This window comes from Xenopus laevis, chromosome 1S, assembly GCF_017654675.1.
Source record: "Xenopus laevis strain J_2021 chromosome 1S, Xenopus_laevis_v10.1, whole genome shotgun sequence".
Lineage (NCBI taxonomy): Eukaryota > Metazoa > Chordata > Amphibia > Anura > Pipidae > Xenopus > Xenopus laevis.
The window spans coordinates 59,298,871-59,312,973 of NC_054372.1; the positions used below are offsets into that span (position 1 = coordinate 59,298,871).

The 14,103-nt window shown below is 37.2% G+C and overlaps 1 protein-coding gene across 1 annotated transcript in view; it reads left to right on the forward strand.

Annotated features, from left to right (window-relative positions):
* The window catches only part of synpo2.S (synaptopodin 2 S homeolog), a 163,335-nt gene extending 150,919 nt beyond the window's left edge, over positions 1-12,416 (forward strand). Inside the window, exon 5 of the mRNA XM_018243370.2 lies at positions 11,146-12,416. Within this exon, the coding sequence (XP_018098859.2) occupies positions 11,146-11,694 (549 nt within the window). The 3' untranslated portion in view covers positions 11,695-12,416. The remainder of the gene's footprint in view (positions 1-11,145) is intronic.
* The last annotated feature ends 1,687 nt before the right edge of the window (positions 12,417-14,103 follow it).

Below are 14,103 nucleotides of genomic sequence, written 5' to 3' on the forward strand. Positions count from 1 at the left end.
GAGAAATGTATCAACTAAATGCTGCAAAATTGTAACAGTTCAGAGTCTGAGCCTGAATTACTAAACTGCCAGACTCAAACACCAGAGACACGAACATTCAACTTTAAACTTAGAATTTGGAAAAACAGTAAAAAATAAATAATGGAAAGTAACTGGAAAAAGTCGTTATTCCTGGGGAACAATCTAAAAACAACTGAATTGAAAAAAGTGTGTGCTTGGTGCTTGGTTCAAATTGGCATGCGCATTGCAGTTGGCTATGGAGATGTGATTTGCCTTAAATGTTGGCTCATCATTTTGAAAAGATAGTGAAAAAAAATGTAATATTAGCTTCAGCTCATTGAAAGATGAAACGTTCTAAATACATTTTCATGCTCGTTCCTTTATATTGTCAGCAGGAACAGTATTTAGAAACACCAGAAGGTGGCGCCAGATAACACAAGAAAATGACTAACAACCAAGGGAGGTGCAAGTGTCTAACACAAAATCTAAGATAACAATTGCACTGGCCAAAATGTCTTCAAACATAACTAAGGATATAACATATTCTTCTAACTTTGTCTGAGGTATAATCCTACTGTAAATTGATCAGCTTAAATAGATCATAGGTTTTGAATGGGTTATTTTTCATTTCTGACATTTTAGTTCTGAATTTCTGACAATCACCATAGTGATAGGAAATCTATAATATGCTATTGAGTGTAAATCTTTTATCTCATGGGTGTTCTATATCCTATATTTCATTACTGTGCTGATGATAAAAAATGTAATTCTCAGTTTGGTAAATCTATTTAGAATATTTATTTCATGCATATGGACATCTTTATGACACATATAGGTACCTCTTCCAACACAATTCCAATGTATAAGTAAGCTTTTAGCGAACAACTGACCTAGCCCTGAGCAACATCTGGTGCAGACGCAATGGCACCTACAGGGTTAATCGAATGTTCTGCACAATGCACGTTGCAGTGAACCTGATTCAAGGGTTTCCATGCATTTAACACAATGCTGTGTGGCCTGGAGCAAGACGTTTTCCCATACTGTAAAACATCTGTCATCATTGGGCAAACAAAACTAGGGATGCACCGAATCCAGAATTCGGTTCAGGGTTTCGGCCTTTTTCAGCAGGATTCTGCCGAATCCTTCTGCACGGCCGAACCGAATCCGAATCCTAATTTGCATATGGGGCGGGAAGTAAAATCGCATGACTTTTTGTCACAAAACAAGGAAGTAAAAAATGTTGTCCCCTTCCCACCCCTAATTTGCATATGCAAATTCACATTCGGTTCGGTATTCAGCCGAATCTTTCGCAAATGATTTGGGGATTTGGATGAAATCCAAAAATGGTGGATTCGGTGCATCCCTAGCCAAAACACAAAAAACATAACTATGCTCTGATGCTCAGGGACAAAAAAATGAAAGCCTAGTACAGAAATGTGGCTGAAGCAGCTACAACTGCTTTAAAAATATATTCTACTGTATATATCCTGAAATTCGAAATTACTAACAATGGCCAAAATTGCACCAGGGCAGTAAGCCATAGCAACCAATCAGTTTAAGTTTAACCAGTTGCAGGATGAATTAGTGGCTTAACCAGACAGCACCAAACCTGGCGTGCATTGCAACTCCTCCCTGGCCTGCTTGTGTATGCCCATGGCAGACAATCACTCAAATTTAGGAGAGGGCCTGGGGAAAGGGGACTTCTATACCTCCCCTCCCCCAACTCACACACAACTGCAGGGTTTACTATATTGTAGTTATGTCAATGGGAAAGAAAATAATTAAACCAAATATTTGGTTTGTTGCCACAGGTTAATGCTGCAAATCTGCCCACTGTTAGTAACTTTGTCCAATATGTTTTACAGGTATAGGGAGCTCAGTTGTAGGAAGGCCATCTCCTATAGAATCAATTTTGTAATTAAGCCCCATAAATCCATATTGGAGGCAAAACATTATTATTCAATGTTTTAAATGATTTTTAACTGACTTAAGGTATGGTAAACCAGATTACAAAGAGGTCACTAATGTGAAAAGACCAGGTCCTAAGCATTATGGATAACAGGACCCATACCTGTAATATAGGATTTTTTTTTTTTTTTTTTTTTAAAAAGGACACTTTTGAGCAGCTCTTTAAAACACCCAAATGTAGGCAATGGTTGCCAAGAAATGTGTCTCCCATTCTCATGCAAGTCAGTGTGGTGGTTTCAGGCTTTATGAAGCATGGTAGGTGCTGTCAAGTGGAATTAAATTGTCAGGGGTCAATAGAGTGGCCATAGACGTTAAGATTTTTTAAAAGATCTTTTCGTTATCATAGGACCAAGCTTATCTTGAAACGATCATTTAAATGTACGATTTGTCCTTCAACTAAAAAGACCATTTCAAGCGATATCGTCTAGTTGATGCCAGGAAAACTATGGTTAGCCGCCTGCTTGGCCCGACAAACAATTGGACAATGGATACATTTCACTGTGAAATTTCTAACCTGTCCGATTGATTTTATGAAAATTGTTAGATGCACAATTGATTGGTGCCCACTAACTTCATGATAATTTTCAATTTTATCAAGTTTATTGTGCTTCAAAGATATTCAAATTGCATACATACGGGCATATTTATCAAGGGTCGAATTTCAAATTGAAAAAACTCCGAAATTCGAATTCAAAAAGACCAACTGGAATTAAGTCGAAGTTTTCTTTTGGTCTAATAGGTGAGTTTTCGATCTAATAGGTCCGTATTCAGCCGAATTCGAATCACACGAATCAAAGGAATAGTGCATTCGATCGAATTCGATTCAATGTTTCAAAAGTCCACCAATTGACTCCAGATAGGTTCTCTAGGAGGTCCCCCATAGGCTAAAACAGCAATTCGGCAGGTTTTAGATGGCGAATGGTCGAAGTCGAATTTTTAAAGAGACAGTACATGATACATTTCGATATTCTAATTTTCGACTATTTCCTAGTCGAAGTAAACAAAAAATAGCTCAAAATTCACATTTTTTCATTCGAAAATTCACCTTGACCTTTGAAAAATCTGCCCCATAGCATTAATCTACCTATTTAAAGGCACTTATAGTCTAAGTAGATGTTTACATAATCTTATACAGCACAAGAAAATAACTAACTCAATAATTAAGGACATATTTAGGTACACGTATGTGATCTGTAACCTGGAGAACCATTATCCAGAAAGTTCCAAATTACGGAAAGGCCGTCTCCCATAGACTCCATTATAATCAAATAATCCAGATTTTTAAAATGTATTTTCTTTTTATCTGTATTAATAAATAGTACCTTGTACCTAATCCAAACTATGGTATAATTACTCCTTATAGGAAGCAAAACCAGCCTGCTGGGTTTATTTAATGTTTACATGATTTTTTTAGTAGACTTAAGGTATGAAGATCCAAATTACGGAACGGTATGAAGATCCAAATTACGGAAAGATCCATTATCCGGGAGCATTCTGGATAACAGGTCTCATACCTGTACAAGGAAAGAAAAAAAGAAAAAAAAAACAAATAACTTCATGATAATTTGACGGATTTTTCAGATAGCACCTTGGAGATCATCCAATCAAGAGCGGTATTTAAATGGCTTACTTTAAGTATATCTAGTAAATAGATACATCGTCTTACAGTGAGGCTCACTACATCCCATTGTATACTAGCAAACCAGTCCACTCCTGCATGGTCATGCATATGGACAATCCATAGGGGCAATTTACATATGCTCCTTGTGCCAGATAAAAAAGATTGATACTGGCACATAACCAGCATCAGGAGGCACAGGGAAAGCAGGTCATGGGAAAAGAACAGTGTCATGTTATGGGCTGTGTCCTTTGTCACTCCCCAACTTGTTCATCAGATCAACATGCAAGTTAGATGAGTGGTAGACGGCAGATGGGATTCCTGCATGCCTTCCCACCCCTCTGGAATAGGCAATGCTGAATGCATACATCACTCTCTTCAAGTGGGCAAGCCATAGGTCTCTGCACTCCAAGACCAGCAGCAATACAGCAATAAAGGCAAATGTAGTTGTGATAACAACACTGCCTTTCTTGCTTTAAATGACCCCTCATATCATTGGCTTGAACTCAATATCATCAAAATACAAATGAGATACTGTTAGAAGTAAAATGACTTCAGTAAGGAAATTAATAAAAATATAGATGAAAAACAATATTGTGTTTAAGTAAAAATAATATACTTTTAAATGTTTGATACTGTTAACTGGTAAATGGGCTATTGTGAAGCACAGCAGGACTTTATTTTGGACTTCATCAAGATAGCAAAGCTAAGGAAATGTGCTTTCACTTAAGTTCTGCCAAGTTCTTCCATTCTGCCAGAGATTACCCTTTCTGATCTCTTTCCCATTATTCCTACTGCTATTTAACTCTGCTATTGCCTCTGTGCTCCCTTGAACTGCCAGCCGTAGGCTTGTTTATGTATATAGATATTAGCCAGGAGTGGGTGTATTGATCTTGTCATCATTTTTGAGAGACATCTGTATACTATATATAGTTATCTATATATATCTATACTAGTGCATCTATCTAGTTATATGTATGTATGTATATACAGTATATATATATATATATATATATATATACAGTATATATATATATATATATATATACAGTATATATATATATATATATATATTACCCCGTGATGCCGGCACTCTCGAAAAATAGTCCATGTGCCTGGGTGCAGAAACTATATATTTATCAATTCCGATTCCAAAGAGAGAGCACTTACAGGTCTTTCTCTATTATAAAATATATCTTTTAATGTTAAAAAGACCTGTGAGTGCAGATCTCTTTGGAATCGGAATATATATATATATATATATATATATATATATATATATATATATATATATATATATATATATAATATATATATATATTTTTTTTTTTAGAATAGTAGAAAAAGAGCAGCATGGTGGCACAGTGGGTTACCATTGTTGCCTTGTAATGCCGGAGAGTTTGGTTTTATTCTAGCCTGTGCTTTGGTGAATAAGCTATCTGGTGCATAACCATTAGGTCCTTTTAAAGGGAAACTGAAATGAAAATCATGAAATTTTAATATGAGCTGCATCTCAAGGAAATAAGAAACTTTCTATATACACAGTGTCAGACTGGGACCCCAGGGACCCACCCAAAAACCTTAGACCAGGGGCCCATCAAAGAACCATAGACCAGGGGCCCACTCTCTCTACTATTATTATTTCTCTCCTCACTCAACCTCTATTCTCCTAGTCTTTATTCTTTACATACTATAATCTATTTTTCCATCTATTTAGCCTCTTTGTTCTCAAAGAAATAGGAAATGTCCATGAAATAGGCCAAATATTTAGCAGCACAAGGGCCCCCTGACACCTGGGCCCACCGGGAGTTTTCCTGGTATCCCGGTGGGCCAGTCCAACACTGTATATACAATCAAGTAAACATTCTGTAACAGGAGTCAGATTTTGATTGACAGTTAGGTCACATACATTGCCGTGTTCTACCTGCAACCTCCCTCTCCATCCTCGTTGTGGCAAAGAAAGGTATAAGCAAACTCAGGGGGAGAAGGGGGGCTGAAGGAAGTTATGGCTGGGGGTCTGGAGGGGCCTTTGGGCTGATAGCTGAGAGGGGGACAATAAAGTTTAACTTTATTTTAGAAATTTTAATAGGTTATATCAGGGCCAGAACTAGGCAGAAGAGGCACCTGCCTCGGGTTGACGGGTTCTCTGCCTAACCCTAGTTCGGGTGCTCCCTCTGCCGCTCTCACCAGTTTCTTATTTCCATGACATGGAGCACATTTATTTGACATTCGCAATAGGTCCTCTTTAAGCACTATTGCTCCTATTTCTAAATGCAAATAAACAAGAAGGTAAGGAATATGAATACTGCAAGATTTACTTATTTTTAAGGGAAGAAAATAAATAACGACTGCTAATTAAAAGTGATTTTAGATCACAGTGTCAGATACCTACTGTTATTGTCAATATGGCAGATTTTCAAAACAGTTGTCCTGTACAGGTATGGGACCTGCTATTCAGAATGCTTCTGACCTGGGGTTTTATGGATAAGGGGTCTTTCTATAATTTGAATCTTCCTACTTTAGGTTAGTCGGTGGCTGAAATCATCTGGGGATTTCAGCAGGCTGATTTCAGCCCCGTCTTGCCCTAGACTTAGGATTGCCCAGTAGGAATGTTTTGCCATCAATTACCAAGGATTACTTATATCTTAGTTGGGATAAAGTACAAGGTACTGTTCTATTATTACAGAACAAAAGAAAATCATATGTTTAATATGTTTAATAATATGTTTAAAGCAGAGTCTGCGGGAGATGGCCTTTACTTAATTCTGCACTTTCTGGATAAGTGGTTTTTGTATTGCACATTCCATCTCACATCCTATGAAGTTACTGTGTGTGTCTGTACATATAGCAGAACTGTGTATTTGAGTTCTGGCCTTGAATATTGCTTAAACACCAAGCACCTGTCTCTACTCCAGAAACAGGGCATTCTTTGAGAGCTTGACATTCCTAGTTCAAGTCTTGCCTAAGAGCAATAGAAACCAGTCACCTAACAACCTAGTGCTAGCAAGTCTCTCATGTGCTTCCTAGAGAGGAGCCTCTAGTAGCTTTACCCTTATGTCTGGATGATTTCCAACAGACATATACCGTTTATTGTGCTCAGAGAGTAGTTGGCATGATGCTATAACCAATATTTGGTTCTCTTCACTCAGCAACTCAGCAGAACATGTGGGTCATAAAATATAGCAGCAGCATAACCATTAGGATATACATAACCAGTGGGCTGTAATATAGATTACTTTACTTGCCCCATAGAAGCAAGTTGTTCTTGTGTAAGTCAATAACTGAGGGCATTGGCCTACATCCATTTAAAGGGGACAAATATTCCATTACATTGCACATCTCGATAAATAGATGGAATATGCCCTGAAAATTTACCACCAAAAACTTGCTAGTACCAGTCTGATGTTCCACTTCCTCATAGCTGCTTTCTTAAGCTGGCCATAGACGCAAAGATCCGATCGTATGAATCGATTTGTACGATTTGTACGATTTTCGGACCGTGTGTGGAAGTCCTGACATTTTTCATCCCACGGAGATCGGTCGTTTGGTCGATCGGCCAGGTTAAAAGATTTCTGTTGGCTGCCAATAATATCTCTGTGTGTATTGCCGATCTGACGATTTTGAATGGGAGACTGTCACCAGCTTTTGTTGGACATTTCATATGGTTGCTGTTAGAAGAAGTGGCTCTTTGCATTGTAGGATACCATACAATCCCCAATCTTGCAGGCGAGCAATTATCAGCCCTGTTAGTCAGATCTGAAAGGAAAGGCAGAGTTGCTTCCATTAAACAAAAATTAGATTTTTAGTTATACCATATGACTATACTCACTGAAGAAGATCTCCTTGGTAAAACCTTGCTTAATGTCACATGCAACTGTCTGCTTCTATCTGCATGACCATATTTATAGAAAGTATAATATACTATTTGCACATATATAGTATGTTTTAATATACTATATATGTGCAAATAGTATAGTATGTTTTAATATAAATTCACCATAATTATGGAAAACTGCATTTGTTGTCTGCCATTTTGCCTAGAGGATGGCACATTTTGTATAGAAATAAATAAATCTGGGGCCACATTTTTTTACTATTTATTCCTGACACATGCATAAGATGGTGTACAGAGCCATTGCATGCCTGATGCTTTTGAACATGGACCATGTGCCACAATTTCCCACTACACTGACAGAGGCAGATGTGGATAGTAATCTTCTCCTTGTAGTTTTTTTAGGAACCTAAAAGTAGTGTTTGACAGGTGCAAAATGACTTCAAATTTATTCATACACTTGAAAGTGTCATTTTTAACATTCAGGGTAATGGCACACGGGGCATATTTGGCATATTAAAACACTTTGTATCTTAAGTAGCCAGGCTCGGATTTGTGTAAAGGCCACCAAGGCCCGGGCCTAGGGCGGCAGGATTTTAGGGGGTGGCAAGATGCCCAACCACACCCACATTGGTTCAAAAACACTGGGGATGCGCCGGAGATACAATCATTTTTTAAATTTCCTGTGCGCCAATTCCCAATTGCTCCAGTTCAGATGATGGAAATTTGCACAAATAAAGGGGAGGGGACAGGGGCGATGAAAGGCAGTGGGCCTAGGGGTGCCCACTATGTAAATCCGGCCCTGTAAGAAGCTTAGAAAAAGGACACCGAAGCACCACTCCACAAAAATTTAACTGCATAAGTTTGCTTTAAAATCTCTGCATAAGCACTTGTACAATGAGCTGATAATTCCTTTATGTATCTGGATAACTTCCAAAAGTCTTATAAAGTAAACTTTTTCGTCACTATTTTGCTCAGAAAATGTTAGAAAATTCAAATTTTACCACCGTTTTAACCCTTGCATTCAAACGTAGTCCAATGTATTCTTGGGCCTCACACCTCAATGGTGGCTCTAGAAGCACTGAACAGTTTTTCTGCTCTAAATAGCTCATCAATAATTGTCAAATGGTTAGGGAAGCGAATGTAAAGTTACGAACTCTGTACACTGTTCAGAGGCAATCAACGATTGCAGAGAGTTTCAACTGCTAAATTCCTTTGTGAAGGCAATACAAAGAGAGTGGGGCTGTGTGATAATGGCAGTTTCAGTTGGCAGCTAGCCAAGCTACTTTTTTTTCCCTTTAAGCAGCAGAGGAATAATGTATTTTAAAGTTAACCCAAAAGTCTGTAAACTATTTAGACAACAGCAAAAAAAATCTCTTCTGATTTCTGCCTTGTTATCGTCGGATACATTTGCACTTATATTTTGGAAGACATTAGTATGTGTATATTTCTTTATATTTAACTAGATAAACCTACTGCATGTAAAATTAAACATTTAAGCTTTCGTCAGGCTATGGGATTTGGGGAAGTTCAATCTTTTTTGTTAGGCTGTAAGACTTTATAGTGCTTGTAAGTAAGTGCGTGACTTCCCTGGTCTAAAAAGCTGCCAGATTCCCTATGCCCCTCCTTGTTAGTAACACTACAAGTGGTATCTTTTAATCTGGGGAACTAAAGTATTATAGTCTCTGATTTAAAGACATCTGATCTTTTTAGCTTACATGAGGAAGAAGTGTCCATAATTGCAACAAACGAACCTTGGAAAAACAGGTGCACCTTCTGACTTATTCAGAACACACATTTAACTGCCGAGTTTTAGTTTAACCTTGGATACAGTGGACATATTTAGAACACTCTTATAAAGGGAACAGTGTTTTTAAACAGGACAGCTCTGAAGCATGGAAACTAAATAAGGCACATTAATACATTCAAAAGTATACAGAGATAAAGAAATCTATCATGTCCTGCTTTATTCTATTAATGATTGCATATCCAGTGCTCTATCCCACTTCCAACAGTGCAGTGATGGGTGAAGGACAATAACCTTGTAAATGAAAGATGTGCCTATGCAGTATAGATTGACATATCAGCGTGTCATTGCTATGTATAACGTACTGTATAGAGGCACATTTATTAAAGGTCGAATTTCAAATTCATGTGAGTTTTTTAAAACTCAATTAAATTCGAATATACTTGAAATTTGACTCTATTGATTCTATTTATAAAAGAATTGAATATCTAAAACTCAGACGTATTTTACCATCTCGAAAACTCGAATTGAATTCGACTAAACTCTATTTGAGTTTTTTTCTCCTAAAAAACTCGAATGTCAGGATGGCTGCTAACGTTCAAATTGGTCCCTGGACGTCTCCCATTGACTTATACATGAACTCGGCAGGTTTTAGGTGGCGAATAGTCGAATTTGAGTTCTTAAAGGGCCAGAGTATGATAAATCTCGAAATTTGAATTTAAATTAAAACTCAAATCGAGTTTGGATAATTCACAATTCGAATTTGAGAGTTTTGACCATAAAATTTTTTTAAAAATTCGAATATGAATTTTCAATTCAACCCTTAATAAATCTGCCCCTTAATATACAGTATGTTAGGCAGCCAATCACTGCAACTGAGGCGTCTTATGCCATTAATTTAATCTCCAATTTTCAAATACAGACATGCTTTTTGTTCTAACAAACTAAATTTAGTATTTGCACAAATGTAAAAGATTTGTATATTTGTACAATTTGTATATTATTACCCATATTTCTTATAACATGTAATTGATTTATTGCATAGGTTTGTCTGTATTTATAAATATAGTAAATGATGCATTGCCATTTTTAGTTTAACTCTAATGATGCAGACAGGAGTTCCACTTTCTATTTCCTTCATGATGCAAAGATGATCTCCTATGATGTAACTTCTCCCCTGTAACAAGTTCCTCCAGTTATTTGTTTACTAATCAAAGCCAAGGCTGTTTCCTCACTTCTAGCTTTATTAACAGATGCTATGCTACATGGGGATTTTTTGATGGTAAATTAGTTTTCAACAATTATGAGTTATGACTTGTTGCCCTTGCTTTAGGAGGACATTTTTTATGTCTGGAGGCAAGGGATCCAGACCCTTGATGTATGACTGTCTCGGTGCTCTTTGAAATTGTTGTCATAGGCATGTCTAGCTCTTTGGCTTAACTAAGCAATTTTTATGATTACAGGTAGTATGTTGTATATAACTTGTTTAACTACATGGAAGTGTTTTTTTCCATAAAAGATTTTAAAAACAAAAATGTCAACAAGTTCACACAGATTCACTGCCAGGTGGATCACTAGTATAATTCCAACAGAATAATTCCATTCCAATATAATTCCATTAACAGAATTAACAATCCAAGTAATGTTCATGTAATGTAGATAGGGTTAAGATAAACTGCTCAACTATGTTAAATAGAACCCACCAGCTGTTATAAGGTTTAGCTTCCTTGGCTGAAGACATAGAAAGCATAAAAACATATATAATAAGAGTTGTGATTTACAAAATAACCATAGATTTAACCTCACTGCTGATAAAAGAAATCCATCTTTTACAAATGTGTGTTTAATATGGTTTAATGTAAACCAACCAACGATGCCTGTTTCAGGTTTGCTTTTATTGCAAATCCTCAGCTCAGTGTATCTCAGTTGTAATCAGTCCTTCTCATATAATTAATAATGTGAATTTTTTGTTATTTCTAGGGAAGTTACGATGGGAGGCCACATTTTTTAGCTGGAAGAAGTACTTCGTCTGGCTGTTTACAACCTATTGGATCACCCTCTTCTCCTCTGCTTTTCGAGCCTGCCCCTGGTTATGTTAGTAAAGCTTCAACAACAGATACACCTGGCAAGAGACTGACACCATGGGAAGCTGCCGCAAAATCTCCACTGGGTCTGGTTGATAATGCGTTCCTGCCTCAAACCGTACATGAGTCCGTTTCTGCCAATGTCATGTCTGCTGCACGTAGGAAAACCCTTCCAGCAGCCTGGAAGTCAGTCTCAGGTGTGCCAGCCATTTCAGGCCCATATAAAGGCATGCCGGAGAAAAGGCCTAGTGGTATTGCAACAGTACCAAAGAATGTCATTTCCGCCCCATCTTTCCAGTGTGGGTATCAGCTCAGGTACCCATATTCCAGCCAGCAGTCTTTTACAGATCCTAGACCAGTGCCCTTGGATACCAGGTCAGAATATGGCATGCCTACATTTCGTAATACAAACTATAATGCTTACCCTAGGCTCTGGAAGCGTTAAGTATCAAGGTAGATTATAAAATTCTTGTATTTTAAAATGGAGTTTAGCAAAGTTCCCCAAGAAATCGAAGGGAATTAGTCATGAAGCCGAGTACAGACCAAAGCGTGTGCCCAATATATCTGCTGTTTCAGACTTTGTGTACTTTAGCATTATCTTTCACATTTTATTCACAAAATTCTGGATTGTTGTGGTGTAATGAGAGTGTGAGCATGTCCACTCATCAGTTGCAAATAAATCCTTACATCTTCACACGCACATAGATGTCCTCGGATATACATGAAGTTCTAGGTTTAACAATGGAGGCCTTTGCTGGGTCAGCACAAATGCACAACTGATGACATTTTCTCAGCACCAACATGCAAATGCTTTGCTGAGCATGTAACATTAGCTATGTCCTTTCACATTCCTGTCTCTTACTTCTGTGTCCCTATGTTTAAGTCCCACATGGGACATTCGATAAAAAGTTTAGGGGGCATATTTATTATGCTGTGTAAAACAAAATTTGCTGAATAAACAGTGTAATTATTGCGCCATGTTAATGCCAGATTTGACGCTATATTGCTTCTGATAGAAATCACTCTAAAAAAAAAGTGTAAAAATGTTACGCTGTTTTTTTACACAGCTTCTATGTGTGGTGTACTATCCTGCTGGTTTTTTTACACAGCATAATAAATAAGTCCCTTAGGGGGTCCGTTTACTAAAGCACGGTAACAATATGCGCACAAAATATAGACAAATTTGTAGCCAAATATGTTTTCGCCAGTTTACCAACCTGCGGTAAATATAAATTTGCAAATTTTCTTGCGCAAAAATATTTTTTCGCCAGTTATTGCATTCGCTGAAAATAATGCTACGTACACATTAACTAAACAGCGAAATGTGCAAAAGACAAAATTTAGGCAATATTCGCAAAATTTTACCGCCACCTATGTAGTGGCGTAAAAGTATTTTTTCGCAGAAAATTCTCAAGGGCCAGGAAATTTCCCATAATATTTTTTTTTTTACCCATCATTCTTTGCTGACAGGAGAGAGATCTGTAGCTATTGCTGACAGTATGTTTTGGCTTCTGCTTCTATCAGTTTCAGCTCAGAGGCGTATTATTGGCAGCGGGCATCACAGTCCAAGGATTCGTCAGCCTCTGAGCTTTTTTGGTTTCATTGTGATTGGCTACATTAAACTGTGCATTTCTATGGAGCAAAGAGATTGACTGGTATGATTTCTTGTTCTTATGATTCTATTGGCAGAAGGGTTTAAATGATGCAGACATGTTTGATTGGTGTTACTCTGGTGATGTTGTTGGGTGGTATAATCATCAGTCAATAAAGTTTGAGTTTTGAAGATGCATTTCTGGCCATAAATGTCACAGTAAAAATTGTCATAATAACCGCCATAAAGCAAGACTATTTTATAGCATAAATATTCGCAAAAACTTAATTTGTCGCCAGAAAATTAGAAACTTGCTAATATTACCACTAACGTAAATTGGTTCATTAACGTAGTTACCGCAAGTGATCGCAATGACTTCTGAGCGCATCGCTGTTTAGTAAACTTAGTCGCTTCGAATATTCTGGTGGAAAAATATTCTCAGCGATAACATGCGGAAACTTAAAGTCAGATTTATCGCACTTTAGTAAACGGACCCCTCTGTGTGTAATGTCAAACCTTGTGGGTGCTATGGTAGAACAGTTATAGATCTTTCTATAACTGTTATAGAAACTGTGACATGGAAATTAAGGAAGTTTATGATAAATATATTGGGGTACATTTATAAAAGAGTGAAGTTCCGCCACTAGAGTGAAATTCCGCAGCTTTCAATTAATTTCTATGGGATTGTGAAAGGCGTATTTATCAATGGGTGAAAGTGAAAGTTCACCCTTTGATGAATATGCCTTTAAAAATCCCATAGAAATGAATGGGGAGTGGCGGCATTTCACTCTAGTGGCGGAACTTCACTATTAATTTCATCTTTGATAAATATACCCCATTAAAGGAATTGTTTGATTTTTTTTAAAAAAAAACTAGGGTTAAAGGAGCAGCTTAGGGTTAAGAGATATTTTGTGGTGGAATAAATGTAACACACATAGAGCTATGGCACATGGGTCAGTTAGTGAATGTGGGTCTATTTTAGTTCTGTTCTGGGTGCTTTGGTGGGGACTGAGTGACTTTTGTAATCAATGATCTTGCAGCTAGCCAGAAAGTTTGTATAGAATCACAATTCCACCAGATGTGTATCATATCTCCTATATCTTTCTTGCATCTCCAACATAGATTTGAAGCTTCTGGATACATTTTTGCTATCCTTGAAGGTGTTAGATACCAATTATATAGGATTTTGTAATAATTCTCCTGATAAATGACACATTAGTAAACCATTGTGGTTTGATAATAGCGTTTTGTGAAAGTTTTCTT